Here is a 22,127-nt window from a genome sequence, read left to right on the forward strand (position 1 = left end):
AAACTGTGAAGAAAAGCAAAGCGAAAAGTAGGGATGATGTTAAAGTGGACGGCAGGTTGTGTTAGGGAGGGACATATAGGGAGCTTCTGAGATGTTGGAGATGTTCTATTTCTTTACTCGGTAGTCATATGGTATGCACATTATGTTAAAAATATATATGTGTGTACATATCTGTTGTATACATGCATACATGTTTCACGTACTTTGTCTATATTCCACAATAAGAAAATATACAAATGACCAGTAAATATGAAAAGACATTCAATCTCACTAGTAATTAGAAAAATAAAATAACCATGATCAGCTCTCATGATTTCCTGAAAAAGTAAAAGACTGATAATATCCCTCTTTGCTGAGGTTGCAGAGAAATAGGCATTCTCATATGCTGTCAACAGGAAAGTAAATTAATAATTCCTTTTTGAAGACCGATGTGGCAATATGTATAAAAACGTAAAGCTTGTCTTAAAAGTCTTCAATTCCAAGTATCTATCATAATGAAATTCACATGCACTCAAGATATATGTACGAAGATGTCTGCCATTCACTACAGCATTGTTTGCCGTAGTGAAAAAAATGAATAAATATCAAAAGGGGAGATTTATGAAAAGTATTATAACCCATAAAATGAAATACTATGCAGTCATTAAAAATAAAACTTTATAAACTGACATGGAAAGATATCCAAAACACAAGCAAGACACAGAATAACACACACACAGCATAATCCTGTTAAAATATAAATATGTACATATATTTATATAGAGTTATGAAAAACAGACTACAGATTCATGCTGTAACCTATTAGCAGTGATTACCTCTGGGCCAGGAAGTGGTGGAGGTAGAAGGAGGGTAAGCGGGACACTTTCCCATCTTACTCTAGATACATACATAGGATTCTTTTATAATCACATATCCATGGACTACTCATATATTCCTAACAAGTGGTAGTAGCAAAACAACTGTATTATTATTTGTTCCATTCCTATGAGATCAATCTAACACATTTGAAAATAACTTGCTTTCAAAGCTAATTCTTTTGTTCCTGGAGGGCCTTCAAACAGCCTACAGTTGTGGTCACAGGGCTGTCAGCCATCAATCAAGGAGCCCTGTGCAGGATACTAAGTAACTTGGTCTGTCTCCAGGCTCGCCTCTTGAAAATATTTGCATACATTCTCATATTCCAGCTTACTGGCAGTAGCAATGTCTTCCAAGAGCACTTTGGTAAGGTAAATAAATTCTGATGATGCACATCAAATCACATCCATATCAAAGTATAGATGTGGCTGTCAAGATGTATGTTTAGATCCAAATTAGTAATCACGCCTTTGGTGAGTGACTTTTAGAACAGTTTGCATTTGGATTCCAAAGTAAGAACGTAGACCCCACTAAATCACCATATAGAGCCTTTCTTCTCTTTCTTCTTCCCTCCCTTCACTCTGCGCTAGCCCTTTCTAAAACTAATTTTTCTATTTTCTATAAAGGTGGAAGAAAGGGCGAACCTGATCATGAGATTTTTGGAAACAGTAGTCAATCAGAACAAAAAGCATTATCAGTATATTTACAAAGAAAAATCAAACTACATGTACACATTTTGGTGTGCATTTTATTTTTGACTGGAATCATATCCATATGAAGGAAAACTGTGGAAGTATCCTTTACTCTTTTGAAAGCTTGGCCTTTGCCTTGCTGTGTCAAAGGAAAGCAAAACTAAGCCAGTAATGATGGAGATATCCCTGTTTCTATATGCACACTGACAGGAGAGGAGCTGCCTAGGAAATGCTTTTTGATTGATGAACAGAGGAGGGTCTACACACACATTAAAATACAAATGGAAACATATCAGCACACACAAGTCATTAGCCTGGTCCTCTGGCATCCACTGGCATGCATCTTTCCAAAGTACCACTTATTCAATGGTATCAGCAATATGTCTCATTATGCCTTTTATCAGCAAATACCTTTTTATTCCAGAATGGAAAACAAACTAGGAATTAAATACATCCAATATTGATGCTTTATTTCCATAAGTCACCAATAAGAGAATGAATTTAATTTTAATACATTTATTTTTGTGTGATTCTTAATAAAACACTTTCAAAACATTCTGTACATTTCAAGCCACTCAGAACCGCATTACATTTCTACAAATGTGATTTGTTGGGATGAGGTGCCAAGATGTGTCTGTACAAAGATGTACAATATGTACAATCACTGTAAGTGCAAGCTGTGCAAAGCAGAGTCTAGAACACTAATTCATGCCAAGGCGTACGAAAACATTTCAACACATAAGACTAAAGCTTGAAACAGCATTGTGGTTTTCTCCCTGGGCAAATGATTATTTTATAAACAAGTATATGTATATGTCATATAGAAAGAATAGTTTGACTCCTCAGCTCAGTCAGCACCATGCAGCTGACTGGATACATTACAGGGCTGCTCTCCTAGGCCTCTTTCTTCAAGGTGCCATTTTGCCACACTCAACAGTTGTCTCATCACTGAGTGGCTGCCACTGCTGCCTTTGGCTGAACCACAGCAACACTAGGAGACTTAAATTTGGGGAGATAAAGGCCAAATTTGTTTTCGATGCCTGCAAACGTGGCTGTGGCGAGTCTGTATCCACCGATGTGATCAGGGTTGGCAGGAGGAAGGTCTGCAATGCGTGACTTAGGTGTTGGTTCTGAACCAGCGGGTTTGCTGTTGACAGAAAAAAAGCCAACGGTTAGCATGCTGAAGGTGGATGAGGGCAGCTTACCGCTGGACATTTCCGGTCTGACCCATGTGCCACAAAGAAGAGTGTTTGTCTCAACTATTTCCATGGCACCTGTGCTGCATGACTAGAAACAACAGTCATGATTTATGGCTGCTTTGACAGCAACTTATCTACATATCTGATTTACAAGAGAAATGGCCTTATTTCCAATGCTTGTATACATATATAAACAGATCCATAGGAAAAAAGTCAGAAGAAAAGACATTCAAATATGAAGATTCTCTGGGAAGTAGGATTATGGATGATTTTTTTCTTTTTTCTTTTTGTAAAGATGGGGTCTTGCTATGTTGCCAAAGCTGGTTTCGAACTTCTGGTCTAAGCGATCCTTCTGCCTTGGCCTCCCAGAGCACTGGGAGGTGTGAGCCACCACACCCAGGCTGGTTTTTTTCTTTTATGCTTTATGGTTTTCCAAATTTTCTGCACTTAGCATATATGAAAGTAATTTTTAAAGTATATATTTTTCTTTTGACATAACTTTAGAAGTTAACTTTTTACGTAGTAGACTCATAAAGATTATCAATGAAATTATTTAAAGAGAAATAGGCAGGGCACGGTGGCTCACGCCTATAATCTCAGCACTTTGGGAGGCCAAGGCAGGTGGATCACGAGGTCAGGAGATAGAAGCTATCCTGGCTAACACGGTGAAACTGTGTCTACTAAAAATATAAAAAAAAAAATCAGCTGGGCGCAGTGGCATGTGCCTATAGTCCCAGCTACTCGGGAGGCTGAGGCAGGAGAATCACTTGAACCTGGGAGGTGGAGGGTGCAGTGAGCCGAGATCACACCACTGCACTCCAGCCTGGGCGACAGAGCGAGACTCTGTCAGAAAAAAAAAAAAGAGAGAGAGAGAGAGAAATAAATAGCTTTAGTTCTTTTACAGAAGTTGAAAGCATGGAAAAGCCTGAAGCTTCACATTTCTACAATGCAACTGTAAGACTACTGTTCTCACTTTTTTTGTATAGGTCCCTCCACTTGATCCAACAGCTGATTCCATATATGGCCTTTGGGCACAGAGGAGTTCACAGGCTTCTGATGTGAGGACTCAGGAATGGTACTTGGTCTTCTGCTAAAAAGCTAATAACTGCTTGCTTTGGGTACAACTTCCCCACCCAGAAAATTCAACTAATAATTCCTCTTCTCAGTGCAAGCTTCAAATGATAAACTTTTAGAAGCCCAATTTCTGGCCTACAGCTCACTAGTGATTATATCCATGGGCAAAATCTCTCTTCAAGCCTATTGGTTTTTCCAGTAAATTAGCTTCAAGAACATCTACACCTAACTAATAATAAATTGTGGTGAATAATGAAGTATCAGAGATGCAAAAAGGCTTGGGACTTTGAAAGAAAATGCACAAAAGTGTTACTGGTATACATTTACATTACTTCTGTGAAAGGGCCATATAATAAAATCCACATAATGAGAACACCATGAAGTTCAGTATTTGCTTACGTGAAAAAAGACAATTATTTACACAGCATTTTAATCTGCTGCCTCCTGGCTAGGCACGGTAGCTCATGCCTATAATCCCAGCACTTTGGGAGGCCAAGGCTGGTGGAGTTTGAAACCAGCCTGGACAACACCGCAAGATCCCATCTCTATAAAAAAGTACAAAAATTAGCTGGGTGTGGTGGCACGCCTCTGTGATCCCAGCTACTCGGGAGGCTGAGGTGGGAGGATCACTTGAGCCCGGGAGGTTGAGGCTACAGTGAGCCAAGATCATGCCATTGCACTCCAGCCTGGGCAACAGAGGATATCCTGTCTTTTAAAAAAAATTTGCTGCTTCCCTAAAATCCCCCAATAGCTTATTAAAGGTTCTGTCTTATCAGTTTTCTAAGAGTTGCAACAATGCCTTTGTAGACAGAGCAAACATTTGTTTTGGTTTTAGTGATTTCTTTGTAAAGGAGTTGAGCAGCTGACTTACAGGCCTCCAAAATCAATGTAAAACCACCGCTGGAGAAGTTCATAAGTGACCAAGGTAACACCAAACTGGGGAGAGGATCGAAACACTCGAGCTGAAAAACAGAAGCAGGGGCAGGGGAGACTTAAAGCCAGAACAAATGTGGTAAAGACAGCCACTGAGTCACAGGAGAGGATGCTAGAGCCAGCCAGCTATTCTGTATGGCTCCAGCCCCTGCCTACCTGCAGTCCCTTTCCAAAATGCTGAGGGCCCTTCTTCCCGGAGAATCTTCCTGAAACAGTCGATGACACCACTGTATGTCGTCTGGCCAGCACGGGCAGCCACCTGCAGTCTTGTCTTGATGACATCAGCAGGGGTCACCAGAGATGCAGCTGGGACACCTTTCAGAAGAAAACTACATTTATCTAGAGTACCTTATAAAAGATAGGAATACTACTAACATCTACTATAGAGTCTGCAACTTCAATCACTTGAGCGGAACTCAAAACTCTTTAAATAGATGTCTGGCCACTAATGGGAAAAGGACATAGAAGCCTATTAGCTGTTTCAATGTGATCAGTGGAAAATTATTTTTTTTTCCGAATTAAAAAAAAATCACTCTACATTGCACGATCCCAAATAACTGTGAAACGAATAAAAAAGTAGCAATATTAATAAGGCAATTCCCGTGTTCTCTTTCAGTTTCAATTATTTTACCTCCTTTTTTTCTTAAATAAGATACAAGTATTTTTTATGTATAAAAAAAGGATAATGTCATTTTAGTGAGTCACTAAATGTATCTGACACCAAACTACTGTTTTTCCTGATTCTTGTCAACTGTAGTGTGGGAGGTGAGTATCAATACTCATAATCACTCGCTTGTTTGAAGGGCTACCTGAGAGTTAACTGTGACTCCTTTCAGACATGCTTACATGACAAAAGTCATTACAACTGGAGCGAGAGGTGGCCAGACAGCCAGTTAAGAAACAATAGGGGAGCTGGTCAGGGAAAGGCCCCTGTGCCCAAGCTCCCTGGGGTCATGTTGAGATTGATCAGCATCAGGACACAGAAGACGGATTTCACAACCACACCTTTTACTTATAAAATAAAATGGAGAGCAAAGGAGCAACATAATCTTCCCCAGGGGAAAGAAATTCAATTTGGCCTGAATATCATTGTATCCTCACTAGGCAGATGGAGCTGGCAGCCTTGTAGGGGGTTCTGCTAGAGAAGAATGCAAATACCTCCCCTTGGCATGGCCTTGCACCCTATTCAGATGAAACTAGGTAAACTGCCTGCCTTTGGAGGCAGACTTTTGAATGTTCTCAGTTCCTGCTAGCAAATCTTGACTGGTAAAAATTAGAAAAAATAATTTCATTCTGAAAACTGACATCAAATGTCTATGGGGAAAAAGTTGCTGCTGACAGTTCCATGGAAATATTTAGTTGGTTCAGTCAACCACTGGCAAATGCCTGTCCACAATTAGACTCTTCTTCCCTGGCTGTTTTTCGTTGTTGATTGGGAAGCACAAGGAAAAGCCTGGAAGGCAAATGTTGCCCCCATTTAAAAGTAGGAGACTGGGCCAAGTGTGGTGGTTCACACTTGTAATCCCAGCACTTTGGAAGGCCAAGATGGGTGGATCACCTGAGGTCAGGAGTTTGAAACCTCACATGTACAGCCTGACTCTTTTTTTTTTTTTTTGAGACGGAGTCTCACTCTGTCGCCCAGGCTGGAGTGCAGTGGCACGATCTTGGCTCACTGCAAGCTCTGCCTCCCAGGTTCACGCCATTCTCCTGCCTCGCCTCCCGAGTAGCTGGGACTACAGGCACCTGCCACCACACCCGGCTAATGTTTTGCATTTTTAGTAGAGATGGGGCTTCACTGTGTTAGCCAGGATGGTCTCAATCTCCTGACCTCGTGATCTGCCCACCTCAGCCTCCCAAAGTGCAGGGATTATAGGCATGAACCACCGCGCCTGGCCTCAGTCTGACTCTTGAGTTAGGAAGGAGCTGACTTGGAAAAGGAGAGAACCAGATGTCCTTGGCTGCACCAACACTCCGAAAAGACAAAGGAAGGAAGGGGTGCATGTTTGCTCTCTATACAACCAGTAATGAACCATTACAGAGCTCAGTGTGGCTCTGACCAGCTGTGCTGGCCAACATGGTGAAACCCTGTCTTTATCTAAAATACAAAAATTAGCCAGGCATGGTGGTACACGCCTGTAGTCCCAACTACTTGGGAGGCTGACGCAGGAGAATCGCTTGAACCCGGGAGGCAGAGGTTGCAGTGAGCCAAAATTGTACCACTGCACTCCAGCCTGAGTGACAGAGCAAGACTCCGTCTCACCAAAAAAAAAAAAAAAAAAAAAAAAAAAAAAAAAAAAAAAGGTGGGAGACTGGTAAGTACCAGAAAGGGGCTGCTACACACAACTCACTGCCAAGACTGAGCGGGTAACTTTACTGGCTTTTAAACGCAAAACTTACTGAAATTACCACCGCTAGGGGAGAAAGGACTTGCTGGGCCCCAAGTAAGGGCGGTAAGGTCCCTGGGGCCGTTTCTTAATGATCACAAGTCATCCCTGTCTTCACAAGCAAGAACAATGTGGTCCATCCCAACACTCTCAGGCCCAAGGGCTCCTGCCACACACCAAGCACAGCACACTCCAGGAGCTGCTCAGGTTGCCGCGATGTTTAGCCAGAGCCTCCAGAGGAGAATGAGCCCAGCAATGAAGAGCCACACAGTGAACATAAGCCTGGCTGGTCACAGCCACACTGAGCTCTGCAATGGTTCATTACTGGTTGTATAGAGAGCAAACATGCACCCCTTCCTTCCTTTGTCTTTTCAGAGTGTTGGTGCAGCCAAGGACACCTGGTTCTCTCCTTCTATTCCAAGTCAGCTCCTTCCTAACTCAAGAGTCAGGCTGTACCTGTGAGGTCAGAAGGAAGCATCTTAGTACGTCCCTGCTCTTACAAGGCTCCTCTTTCAAATGGAATCTCTTCTGTGCCTAATTTGGTATCTTAGATGAGATGAAGGTTTTCCTTCATGTTATTGACATTTATTGAGCACCTATTACTACTACACTGGCCACACAGGAAAGGCAAGGATGAAGAGAATGAAACTCTTGCCCTCAAGAAGCTATTAGCCTAGTACAGAGGATAACACTTATGCAAATAACTATTAATAAAAGACAAACTGTTTTTGTTTTTTTTTTGTTTGTTTCTTTGTTTTTTTGAGACAAGCTCTCACTCTGTCACCCAGGCTGGAGTACAGTGGTATCATCTCGGCTCACCGCAGCCTTGACCTCCCAGGCTCAGGTGATCCTCCCACCTCAGCCTCCCGGGTAGCTGGGACTACAGGCACGCACCACTATACCTGGCTAATGACAAAGTGTTAAGGGTTAGAAAAAGTACAAAAATTGAGTTCAAGGTGGTTTGCTGAGGGGTACTGCTTACTTTGGTCTAATGAGGGCAATGGTAGGAAAAAGAGGGACACTTTCACGACAAAAGCTCAATTTTGGGCCAAACCATGTAGATTCCAATATACAGAGAAAGTAAGAGCATGCTAGATCTGTGCATAAGCATGAGATACAGCAAAGCAACTGATTTGAGGAAAAACTTTCCTAACTTAATGCTTAGCTTGGCTGTACTCAGGGTTTCAGGGGCACAGGAGACTAAGAAACATGTTAATGATGAAAGCCCAATTTAGATGGGCAGATCTAATTTGGCTCTGAGTTGCTAAGCTGCATTAAGCTGTTTATCCACATTATGCAAATGTAATTAACTCTCATCAGAATCACAGCACATCCCACAAAGGAGAAAAAGTGATATTTAAACTAAGTCAGGTACAAACAATAATCCTTCCAGAAATAAAAGGGGAAAGTACATAGAGATTCTGTACTTTTTAAATAATGGGAGAATTCTTGCAGTTAAAAAAAAAAAAATTCGTAGTTACCTGCCATAGCTCCAGCTGCAAGAAGATTTAAACCTCCCACATGTCCATTTTCATCAGCCAGAAGTAGTTTGCAATGAGCATAAACAGGAAAATAGATTGCAGAGAAGGGAATGTCTCGGAGGAAACACGCTTTGGCACCCTGTCACACAGTGAGGAAATAGTGCAAAACAGTGTGAAACTGAGTATGAATGCCCAAATGGGATCCATGTGACATTTTTCAGTGACAAGCCTGAGGTGTCCCTCAAACAGCATTAGAACTGATGTGCAAGGGAAATGGGGGAGGCGGGAGATGAGTGGGGAATAGGGAAATCCGTATATCTCAAAGCTTGTGAAAGCATGGTGAATCCTGCAGTCCTAGAGTTAATAACTGGGTAATGATACTATCTGAAAACTGAGAACTTTCTGGCATTTTTAATATAGATTCAGGGTTTTTTAAATTAATTAATCTCTTACTATGGTAAAAACACACAAGATCTACCCTCTTAAATTTTTACATCAGGTGAGAGTCCCCGCAGTGCCAGGTGAAAAGCTAGCAGCAGTGGTGAAGGAAGGTAACTACTCTAGAGCAGGGGGAAAAGAAACCCAAATCTTCCCTCCTCATTCCCCATGTCCTAAATATCAGACAAAATATTTTAGCAGCAGATTTCCACAGGAGTAGAAAATCATTACCCAGGGGCAGCTTGTCCCCATGACTGAGGTCTCAAAGAACCCCTCTCTCAGCTCTGTCAGAAGCCCACACCATTCCACTACCTAGCTAGCCAAACACTCCACCTTGGCGCTTATTTTTTTAATGACTCTGTTTTCTTCTTCTTCTTTTTTTTTTTCTGAGACAGGGTCTCACTATGTTGCCCAGGCTGGAGTGTAGTGGCACGATCACAGCTTGCTGTAGCCTTGACCTTCTGGGCTCAAGTGATCCTCCCACCTCAGCCTCCTGAGTAGCTGGGATGACAGGTGTACACCACTGTGCCAGCTAATTTTTTTTTTTTTAAAGTAGAGACAAGGTCTAGACATTTTGCCCTGGCTGGTTGAACTCCTGGGCTCAAGCAATCCCCCTGCCTCGGCCTCCCAAAGTGCTGGGAGTGCAAGTGTGAGCCAGTGCTCCCAGCCCTGGTTTTTTTTCAAAAAGACAAACTCAAACATTGAAAAAAGAAAAAAATCCACGGACTCGCTAAAGGATAATACAGAGAGAAGCAATATTAATAAATTCATCTCTCAAAGGGAATTCAAAAAGGATGGAAATTGGGAGTGGGGAGGAGGAAGCAAAAATGTGTACGAAACTCTCTTGAGACAGGCATCATTGTTTGCTGGTCTCCAGAGAACCCTGTAGCTGTGTGATTCCAATCTAGAGAATTTCTAATTTCTAATTTGCAGTTACAGAAACAAATTTACACATTTCTGCAGTGATGGATCTATATCAGATGCTGTGGAAACACAGTTGTCTATGGTGGCTAAATTTACGTATTCCCCTTACACGAGGCAAAGGAATGGAAAGAAATACTCTTCCTTGTTTAAGAAAAATAATAGCTTCTGCTCCATTACATCTGATCTGTAATGATGGGAGTAAGTATGCCCGCAGGGAAGGAATCTGTTGACTGGCATTTTGTTAAAGTACAGTACACTCTGTTGTTGTTGGTTTTTTTTTTTTTTTTTCCTAAATGGAATTCATTATTGACAAATCCTACCACTTAACTTCTTAAAGACCTGAATCCTACCAAACTCTACTACTGTTTTACTGTGGTCAAATTATTAAGACAAAGAAAAGCTCCCACTGGGAAGTTAACAATAGAGATAACTCAGACTGAAAATAAACATAAGACTATTTTGAAGCCCTAAACCAGCCCAAAGAGAGCACCAAGGAAAGTCTTCCCAAACCCCCCAGCAAATGAAAGGCTGTGAGCCTGAGGCCAGTAGGTCTGCGGTACTGGCCTCCTTGCTGACAGTTTCACAAAAGCCTGAAGATGACAACAGGAGAGGTTGCATATGTATTCCACAGCCTCTCATACAAGTGTCCTGATTCTTTTCTTTTTTTTGATTTTCTACTCCACAGACTACCCTGCTAGACAACATTGCTTTTCAAGTTGGAGGGAAGAAGTCTGGTTTCCACATTCTTTCACATTTTATTGAGTACATTATAACCTAAACCTACCCACCTTATACAGACCAAAAATTCCCAAGTCCCGGAGTACATTCAGGGCGCTGACTCTGGGTCCCGTGGTGATCTCTCCAGCTACTTGCAGACGAATCTTCACTATCTCCAATGGGTTGGTAAAAATGACCTGAGAGCCTCCAGCCTGTAGGCAAGGGAGAAGAGACAGGCAGATTCCACATCAGAGCCCGACTGGCAGCGTAAAAAAGGAAAATCCAGCAAAGCCTCCACGTCTTGCTATCTTGAAAAGAAGAAGGTAAAACCTCCTTCCTCATGAGGGAATGACAGTTTGACACTTAGGCCCACCCTGGAGAGGTTCAGAGGGATAGTCTCAAACTCTGTCTCAGATCAATCTACCCCTGGGTTTGTTTCTAGCTGAAATGTCAAGACTATTTCTCAGACCAGTGTTTCCAGGATCACCCCAGCCATATTCCAAATAACAAAACTAATAAACCCATTTGGAAAAAAAAGTAGAGACAGATGTGGCAGCAAGGTACTCAATGAAAGAAAAAGAGATAGTAGAAGACTGTCATATTTTACAAGCCAGAGCTAAAATTCAGAGCTACAATTATTTTTTTCCTCTTTGTGGTAAGCATTCTTGGCAGCAAACCCACTTGCTTCTGCTTCCTTGGATTGTAGAGCAATTAAAACTACTTTGGTGCCTTAAGTCAAAAGGGGAAAAGTCTCCTCCAGTTCAAATTCTAAAATGTATTATCCTAAGCAAAATTCGGATACAGGTACATGGCTACACCCACACAAAAGGGAAGAATTTAGAAAGATAAATTTCAGTATCATTTCAAGACAAAACCAGAAAAACTCTTCAAGGCAAAGCTGAGAAATGGAACATCTAGTTACCATGAGTACAACACCCTCAAGATCAAAGCCACATTCCATATTCCTGTGGTGAGTGACAGAGATTTGAATTTGGATAATGAGAGTATATTTGCATCTGAAATCTGTTAACTAGTAGAGAAAAAAAAAAGTTTAACAAAAACTTCTACCAACTTCTTTTTTTTTGGTTTCTGTAAGACAAGAAAGAAAAAAATGTGTGTGACCATGGATATATAAAAATAAATAAAATATATATCTCCTTTCAGGAAATGAAAAATCCCATTTGTACATCTTCAACTGTAGCTGTTTATATTATGTAATCATAACCATATTCATATAATATTCATAATGATATTCATATCATCATAATCATTGTATATAATCACATGTGAAATATGAAATCTGGGACACTGTAATTCCACAGGTAAAGATTACAAACAATACCAAAAATTCACATGCAGCTTTCAATGGTACTTCAGTGCTCAACCTTTGCCCACATTCCTGCTCGTTTATCTAAAACCCAAAGCCCTCGCAGACCCGCTTCCAAGGGGCAGCAACATGGCTCAGTCCATTTTCCTAATTGCCTTGGGACTATAAATCCCCCAACTACCCGTATTCCAATCCTGACTCCTTAACTCCTTTCAATATTCAAAATTGCCAGCAATGATACTAAATGCCTTCCCTCTTCATGGACAGCTTATTGTTCTGGATTCCCTAGGGCCTCAATCCCCTTTTTGTCCTTCGAGCAGGGAGGTGCAGCAATTTGCTGTCTCTCTCTCACGGTTTCCTCTAACTCCTCAACTCAACACAATCCAGACCACTGGCGCACAGGTCCCCCAACTATGTACTGACCCAATTTTACATGTTGATTTGCCTGCGTTTCTCTCTCTTTTAATCTGTTGCACTGCAGGCAGAAAGAAGCACTTTAATGTTTCAATCTAAGCAAACAATACTTTCAAAAGGATTGCTGGGTGAAAAATTATGTTAAAATAATAATCCAACTAATTGCTCCTGTAGCTAGTATTAAAGACCAAATCAATTGAAAAAGTTCACTACTTCCCTGAAATCTCTTGTTTAAATAATGGTTGCAAAGACTATCTTTTGGAAAATGTGCTTTATGTTTTAACTAAAGCAGGTTTAAAAATTAATAGAACTGAAAATTTTTATTCTAATTCCCCCAAATTTGCCACTACCAGACAGTGTCAGTCCCTGGGTGCCAAATGTTAAATGTGGACATTATGTTTAAATAAATACAAAGGTTTTTCATGTTTGTAATCATTAGTAAATTATAACATCCTGCTGGGCAGGAGTACTCCAATCCATGTCCCCCACCCGCACCTCACAGCTGCCTCCTCCCCTTCCTTCTCTCATGCACCCTTTTAGAAATAACTGCCAATTGATTGAGATTTATACTCCTTTAACAATGCTTCAAATTTTTTGAAGTATACAAGTAACAGGCTTTCTACTGAAACTACAAAAATGGTACAATAAAGAGAAATAATTGATGTTTTATTTGTTTGTGAGACAGGGTCTCACTCTGTCACCCAGGCTGGAGTGCAGTGGCAGGATCAGCTCACTGCAACCTCAACCTCCCCGGGTTCAGGCGATCCTCTCACCTCAGCTTCCCAAGTAGCTGGGACTACAAGCGTGCACCACCACGCCCAGCTAATTTTTGTATTTTTTGTAGAGATGGGGGTCTTACCATGTTGCCCAAGCTGATCTCGAACTCCTAGGCTCAAGCGATCCACTCGCCTTGGCCTTCCAAAGTGCTAAGATTACAGGCGTGAGCCACTGCACCCAGGTGGGACTACATTTTAAAAATACATACACCTTAATTGCTGTATGATTTGAAGATTAGTTACCTAGCACACATACCAAATCCCAACAATGCACAGGACATAACCACAAAACTCAATTGATGTGCATTTATAAACACATTTAATCTGGCAAGTAAGAGTGCAAACAATCAATGACACTATAGCAAGGCACACATCTATAAGTTTGTTTCATGCCTATGTTTGAAGGAGGAACACTTCTGACAATTACATCATTTGTATATGCTTTAAAAACTAACATACACGCCAAGTGCAATGACACATGCCTGTAGTCCCAGCTGCTCAAGAGACTGAGGCAGGAGAATTATTTGAGCCCAGGAGTTCAAGGCCAGCCTGGGCAATGGAGTAAGACCCCTACCTCTTAAATTTTTTTAGTAATTAGTATACATTTTTAAAACCTCATGATAGGCCTAGGAACATAAGGCAAATACTTTCCAGAAACGCTGAATAATTTTAGCAAAGATAAAGACTGCAAAAACCGCAGTTACTTTTGTACCAACATAATAGTTTGTCTAAAACTCTGGATGTTTATAATGCTTAGAGGGAAACATACATGGCAAATATGCACTGTTCTTTTTCAAATTCTGAGGTTAATCACTCCGTCTCTCTCTCTCCTACATATTAAATTGGGGATAGGGAAGGGGGAGTAAAATCTGAGATTCGTTCAATTATACTGGTAAGAAATCAAGCAATACAGAATGAGGGACTATGTTATCAAACTATTGAACTGGGTGTTTCCTCTCTGAGAAACAAATACAGAGAAATAGAATATTTCTTCCAAGACTCTATTGATTATAAATGATATCATTAATAACAGCTTTCCAAAGGGGAAAACCACTGCTTGCAGTAAATATAATCTTTAATATATAGAATTCCATAAATATAGTAACTTTTCAATAAAAAATAGTACCTGTATTTCTACAAATATGCTAACATTTGCTATTTTTAATAGCAAAATTGAACAGGAAGAAATTCAAATTCCCAATAAAACTGCCAAGTAGATACAATTTTATGCTGTTAATTGGGCAATATGATTTGATAATAAAATCATGCCAAATGACAAAACAGAACATAAGATATTAGGTACACACTTGATCATAAATATGTCAAAATTTACCTAAGTTTCTCAAAATCAAAGTGGCTTAAAGATTAAAACATTGATTGCCTCCTGGATAAAGAAACTGAATAGCTGGGAGAAATAATTTTCATAGCATACTCTATTGTACCTTTTAAATTTCAAAACATATGAATGTATTAACTACTCAACAACAACAAGAAACAGACCTGGTCTTAGAAACAATGGCTTCTTTATAGACTAAGTCTTCTCTCACATATTCTTCTTCATGGTAAATTTGGTAATTTGGCAAATATATTTTTTAAACTAGTTGGCATTAGTTACTGTGGACCTAAGGTTTTTTAAAAAGCTTATTATATATGAACATCAAAAAACCTAACCAAATATAGCTAGTGATCTGAAATAATCAACACTAAGATATATAAAATTTTAAATTAAACCACAATGATACACAGCTACATAAATTTAAATGGACATTGCTAAATTTGACATCCTGTTGCTTCTTTTATAAATGCTTATATTAGATAACATACCATTCAATACCATACCTTTGCTGAATTTTTTTCACTCATGAAATCACCAAAATTAGCTTCTAATTCTCAAATTGCTTAAATTTCCCTCATCAAATTTGCAGCTTATTTTTTAAAAGAGATACAAGCATTAATATTAAAACAGACTTAGATGCTTTCTACTTTTCAGTATTCTGTTGTCATTTCTTTGTTCTAGAACTGAGTTTAAAAGATACATAAAAGGGAACAAATCTCATTTTGAATGAGGGTTACCCATATATAACAGAAATGGAAAGAATAAAAAACTTCCATTTAATCTTATATGATTTTTTTAATGAGAAAATCAACTAAAGCTGACAGCAAAAGTTAGTGGGGAAAAGGATGTAATTTTGAGATGTCACCATGCTTCCACAGTGCCTAAGGCCGAGGGGCTATACACAGGATTAGGCCTATTCAACCTTCTGCCCTCTCAATCCTATCCCCGGGGCAAGTTTCACAAAGAGGTTGGAGACTGGGCCCTGTTTGTGCCAAGTCCTTTGTTTATTTCCTTCTTTGATCTGTTGTCTCCTATAGATTGAAATGATTTCCCTCCAACCACAAAATATCCAATCTAAGTAACTCATTATAAAGTCTTCCCTTTTAGAGACTGATGAAAATCTAACTTCAGTTTATTTAAGGTCACATCAACTCCAGATGAACACCATATGTGCACATAAAATAACCAGATAAACAATAAAAGTCACAGAACTAGGTGTCACTAGGACTGACTCAAGAGGAACAGGAACAGACAGTGAGTCAGCCTTGCATACCACCAACCATTCATATTTTTCTAAAGCAATAGGAAATGCTATGGTTCTTTCTAAAATAGGATAGTGATAGCTTAAAAGAAATAAACTGCAATGTGCTCATTGCTGATTGATGATATATGCGAGGGTGTTATGAATTAACATTACATATACCCCTAACTAGGGTAAGGGAAGTGCTATGATCTGAATGTTGGTGTTTCCCCCATTTCATATGTTGGAACTAATATCCAACATTATAGTATTAAGAAGTAGGGCCTTTTGGGAGGTGATTAAGTCATGATGGTTCTGCCCTAGTGAATGGGATTAGTGCCCTTATACATGAGGTTGAAGGGAGCTGCCTTGTCTCTCCTACCAAGCGAGCACACAGCAGCAAGGTGCCATCTTGGAAGAGAGAGCAAGCCCTCCCTCACCAGACGCTGAATCTGCCAGTACCTTGATCTTGAACTTCCAGCCTCCAGAACTGTAAGCAATAAATTTCTGTTGTTTATAAATTACTCAGTCGAAGGTATTTTTTAATAGCAGCCACAATTAACTAAGACAGCAAGAATGAAAATTCCTGTGTACCTATCATAAGCCACTTTTGACATAAATATATAAGGATTTTTAACTTGTATGCATATCTATATGTGTTCACATAAGTATGTAGGGATAAAGTTGCACCACACTAATTCCTGGGGATGGGAGGTGGAGGAGCTGTTTCCAAACTACTCGTTAGAGATATACAAGCTCGGCTTGCTGAGGAAGACACAGAATTCTTCATCATAAGGAGCTGGATAGTTACAGATCTTGGACCCCAGGATTAGTAAATGCTCCACCTAACATGTGGGCTTTTTGCTTTACCGATATGAAGGGAGGGTGTGTGTATGCAGTGTGGGCACACACATGCTTAAGCTGAGAAAAAGCATGGGAGAATTCAAAGATTCTAGGTTTGGAAGACTACTGACCTAGATTGTCATAGATTTTGCATTCAGCATAACCATTCCATTCCCACAACCGTGCCATCTGCCTTACAGAGGTCTTGTGCACTACTAACTCATGTGAGAGCACTATGCAGACCGAAAGCAAAACACAAAGGGAAAGAATGTGTTCTCCAGAAAGTGTGTTCGCATAGGGTTGTGGAAATTCACCTGCAACATTAGCACTTTGCTGAGCAGTAAGTTTTGAGTTTTATGACTTCCATCCACTCAGGAGTATATACTCTCTGAAAGAGGTAATGCAGTCAGCTAGGTAAGTTTATTGCTAATCTCTGATTTGAGTTTAACAATTAAAAAAGAACAGGTACTTACCAAAGAGACCATTAGAAAGTACATATAGGTTAGTCCATTTAGATTTTTTTTTTTTTTGAGACGGAGTCTCGCTCTGTCGCCCAGGCTGGAGTGCAGTGGCCGGATCTCAGCTCACTGCAAGCTCCACCTCCCGGGTTTACGCCATTCTCCTGCCTCAGCCTCCCGAAAAGCTGGGACTACAGGCGCCCACCACCTCGCCCGGCTAGTTTTTTGTATTTTTTAGTAGAGACGGGGTTTCACCGTGTTAGCCAGAATGGTCTCGATCTCCTGACCTCGTGATCCGCCTGTCTCGGCCTCCCAAAGTGCTGGGATTACAGGCTTGAGCCACTGCGCTCGGCCTAGATTTTTTTAATATTCTGTTTTGTTAATTTGGAAAGATATTTAAATTTATTCTCAGTTAAGTTTCTGGATCTATCCAAAAAACTACATAATTACTTTTTCTTTAAAAACTACTACAAACATCATTAATAAAAGTAATAAACAAGTCATAGACTGGCAAAAAAATATCCACAACACATCTATTTGACAAAGGGCTGTATCCATGACATATAAACAACTTCTACAAATAGTAAAAAATATGAAACCTAATAAAATGTAGGCAAAAGATTTGAACAGATACTTCACACATACACACACACACACACACACGAATAGCCAATAACACATGAAAAGATAATCAATATCTTTAGGAATCAGGAATATGCAAATTTAAACCACAATAAGATACTATTTCACATACCTACAATGATTACTATCAAAAACACTACAGATATCAAACATCAGTGAGGATGTGGAGCAACTGGAATACTTGTATACTGCTGAGAAGACTATAAAATGATCCATCCACTTCTAAGAACTAACTGGTAGTTCATTTTAAATTGAATGTACATTGACTCTATTTTACTCTTAGATACCCAAGAAAAATGAAAATATAGGTTGACAAAAAGATTTGTACAAGAATGTTTATAGCAAACTTATATGTAACAGACAAAAACTCAAACATCTATCGATAGAAAAATGGATAAACTGTGGTAAATTTGTACAATGAAATACTACTCAGCAATATGTAAAACAAACACAAACCTGATACCCACACAAGGATGACTCTCTGAAAACATATTAAACAAAAGAAGCCAGCCATGAAAGAATGCATCTTGTGCACTCCATTTACACGAAATCCAAGAACAACAAACCTTGAGACAGAAATCAGAAGTGTGGTTGCATGGAGTAAGGGAGAAGGGACTGATTGGAAAGAGGCATGAATGAATTTTCTGGGGTGAAATGTTCATTATCTTAGGTGGTGATTACATGGGTGTATACAATTGTCAAAACTCATTGAGCTGAATACCTAAAATCTGTTCCTTTTAAAAATGGTAATTATACCTAAAAAAACAACCAAATATATAAATATGTCATATTCATATATTTATTAAAGGAAGGAAGGAAAGATGCAAGAAAGTCACTGTAAAGTGGAATAGGGTCATCTAGATTTATTTTGACACAAATCAATGCTTTGATTCCCCCAAGAGGACATTATAGAATAAAAGGACTTGGTCTAAAAAAATCAGAATACTTGGGTTCACACGAAACCTCCAGCATATATTAGCTGTGTAAATTGGGGTAAGAGAGTTAGCCTTTCTGGACTTCTGTTTCTCATCTACCTATTTTATAGAGGGTGACAATAATGCATAATAATGTACTTTGAAAATTCTAGGTTGACATTAAGGTACTATTTTTGCCCACAACAGATATCATAATCAAACATTCAACTATATTTGTGTCTTCTAATAAACATACATTTGTACATATAAATATTATGCATAAACATATATATACAGGTGGTCCCCAACTTAATGATACAATTTATGGTTTTTTGACTTTACGATAGTGCAAAAGCAATATAACATTCAGTAGAAACAATACTTGAAGTACCCATAAAGCGTTTCTGTTTTTCACTTTCAGTACAGTATTCAACAAATTACATGAGATATCCAATACTGTAATATAAAACAGGCTTTGTGCTTTATGATTTTGCCCAATTACAGGCTAACGTAAGTGTTCTGAGCATGTTTTAGGTACGATAGGCTAAGTATGACATTCAGTAGGCTAGGTGGATTAAGTGCATTGTTGACCTAAAAATTTCCAACTCATGATAGGTTTATTACAATGTAACCTCATTGTAAGTCAAGGAGCATCTGGGTGTGGGGGTGTGTGTGTGTGTAGAGAAAGATACAGATTTTCTAACAGAAAAATATATGGTCTGACAAGAATGGTTTACCTATGAGAACAAGAGGAAAAATTATTTAAAACCTATTGTTACATATTTAATACTCATACAACACTCAACATTCATAAGAAATATTTACTGAGCAACTGTATACACACACATACAATCTTACCCCATCTCCACCTTAAAAGAGGTCAATTTTTAAAAATTATTATTATTATTATTTGTAGAGATGGAGGTCCCACTATGTTGCACAAGCTGGCCTTGAACTCCTGGGCTCAAGCCATCTTCCCACCTCAGCCTTCCCAAGTGCAGAGGTTACAGCCGTGAGCTACCACACCTAGCCAAGGTCAGGCAATTTAACCTAGAGTTCAATTTATAGATACTACAAACAAAAATCAAACAAAAAAACATATTGGGATAGCACATCTAAGTTATCATAAATTCTGAACTAGTAAGTTTTTTGAGAAGATTTTGATATAGATATAAAACAAAAGTTTGGTTAATGTTCACAATGAGATTTAAAAATCTAAAAATGGGCCGGGTGCAGTAGCTCATGCCTGTAATCCCGGCACTTTGGGAGGCCGAGGCGGGTGGATCACGAGGTCAGGAGATGGAGACCATCCTGGCTAACACGGTGAAACCCCGTCTCTACTAAAAATACAAAAAATTAGCCAGGTTTGGTGGCACGTGCCTGTAGTCCCAGCTACTCAGGAGACTGAGGCCGGAGAATCGCTTGAACCCGGGAGGCGGAGCTTGCAGTGAGCCGAGATCATGCTACTGCACTCCTGCCTGGGCAACAGAGCGAGACTCCATCTCAAAAAAATAAAAATCTGAAAATGCACAATCTGTTTGTACTACTATTCCCAAAGGTTATATACTACTTCTAAAATAAGACATTCCACTGTGACTCCCTCTTTTCTGTGGTAAGTGAGAGTTGCTTGCATTTCCAATCAGGAAGTCAGAGTCAACAAAACTTCCATCTGGTTTTAAAAAGTGTGTATGTATGTGTGTGTATATGCATGTGCACACATATGTTTATGCATAAGAGCACGTACACATGTATATGAAAACATTAGAAGGAAATACACCAAAACATTAGCAATCAAAAATAAAACAAAACTGACATTTAGTAATATCTCTCTCTGTTCAGGCAAAAAAAAAAAAAAAGAAAAAAACCTAAAAAACTAAGGCTTAAAAATCGGAAAAGACCTAGATGTAAAAGCTAAAACTATAAAACTCTGAAAAGAAAAAAAAGAGGCATACATATAAAGTCAATTTCTATATACCAGGAAAAAAAAAAAAAAGGCATACATCTTCATGATCTTGGATTAATGATTTCTTAGATATAACACCAAAAGTACAAACACCAAAAGAAAAAATACATTAAATGAACTTCATTAAAGCCCAATTCTTCAAAAGACATCATCAAGAAAGTAAAAAAATATCTGAAAAGGGACTCACATCTAGAATATATAAAGAACTCTGTAACCTAAAAAACAATCCAATTTAAAAATAGGCAAAAATTCTGAATAGACATTTTTTCAAAGAAGATATACAAGTGGCCAATATGCACACAAAAAGATGCTCAACATTGTCAGTCATTAGACCACAATAAGGTATCACTTTTCACCCAGTAAGATGGTTATAGTAAAAAGATAGACAATAAGAAGTGTTATCAAAGATGTGGAAAGTAGCTGTGCGTGATGGCATATGCCTGTAGTCCCAGTTACTCAGGAGGATGGGGCAGGAAGATCACTTGAGGCCAGGAGTTTGAGGAGTTTGATACAGATATAAAACAAAAGTTTGGCTAATGTTCACAACGAGATTTAAAAATCTGAAAATGGGCTGGGTGTGGTGGCTCATGCTATGTTCACACCTGTGAATAGCCGCTACACTCTCAGCTTGGGCAACATTTTGAGACGCTGCCATTATTTAAAAATAAACACACACACACACACACACACACACACACACACACGCAAAGATGTAGAGAAATCAGAACCTTCACACTACTAGTAGGGATGGAAAAGGATGTAGCCACTTTGAAAAACAGTCTGGCAGTCCTGCAAATGCTAATTAGAGTTGTCATATGACCCACCAATTCCACTCATACGTATATACCCAAGAGAAATGAAAACATGTCCACGTAAAACCTTATGCACCAATATTCATAGCAGCATTATTCATAATAGTCAAAAGGTAGAAACAACTCAAACATTTATCAACTAATGAATAAAACTGTAGTATATCCATATATTCAGCAATAAAAATGAATTAAGTACTGATACATACTACAACACAGATGAACCTTGAAAACGCACTAAGTGAAAAAAGGCACAATGTCATGCTTACAAAAGGCCACATATCATGATTCCTTATTTATTTATTTATTTATTTAGAGATAGAGTCTCTCTCTGTTGCCCAGGCTGGAGTGCAGTGGGCATAATCTCTGCTCATTGCAATCTCCGCCTCCCGGGCTCAAGTGATTCTCCTGCCTCAGCCTCCCAAGTAGGCGGGATTAAAAGCACTTACCACCACGCCTGGCTAATTTTTGCATTTTTTTGTAAAGATGGGGTTTTACCATGTTGGTCAGGCTGGTCTCAAACTCCTGACCTCAAGTGATCCACCCACCTCAGCCTCCCAAAGTGCTGGGATTACAGGCATGAGCCACCATGCCCAGCCTCCATTTATATAAAATATTCAGAATTGGTGAATTTATAAAAACAGAAAGTATATTAATAGTTGCCTAGAGGCCAAGTGCAGTGGCTCATACCTGTAACTCTAGTACTTT

The 22,127-nt window shown here is 39.3% G+C and overlaps 1 protein-coding gene across 17 annotated transcripts in view; it reads right to left on the minus strand.

The window, feature by feature from the left end:
• Nucleotides 1–1,583: 1,583 nt before the first annotated feature.
• Nucleotides 1,584–22,127, minus strand: part of SLC25A12 (solute carrier family 25 member 12) — a 227,991-nt gene continuing 207,447 nt past the window's right edge. For all 17 annotated transcript variants that reach the window (XM_045367260.3, XM_005573477.5, XM_074009451.1 and 14 more), the window contains 5 exons: nucleotides 10,769–10,909; nucleotides 8,619–8,757; nucleotides 4,910–5,068; nucleotides 4,692–4,782; nucleotides 1,584–2,694 (listed from right to left, as the gene is read on the minus strand). In XM_045367260.3, the coding sequence (XP_045223195.1) occupies nucleotides 2,493–2,694; nucleotides 4,692–4,782; nucleotides 4,910–5,068; nucleotides 8,619–8,757; nucleotides 10,769–10,909 (732 nt within the window). In that variant the 3' untranslated portion in view covers nucleotides 1,584–2,492. The remainder of the gene's footprint in view (nucleotides 2,695–4,691; nucleotides 4,783–4,909; nucleotides 5,069–8,618; nucleotides 8,758–10,768; nucleotides 10,910–22,127) is intronic.

Source organism: Macaca fascicularis, chromosome 12, assembly GCF_037993035.2.
Source record: "Macaca fascicularis isolate 582-1 chromosome 12, T2T-MFA8v1.1".
Taxonomy (NCBI): Eukaryota; Metazoa; Chordata; class Mammalia; order Primates; family Cercopithecidae; genus Macaca; species Macaca fascicularis.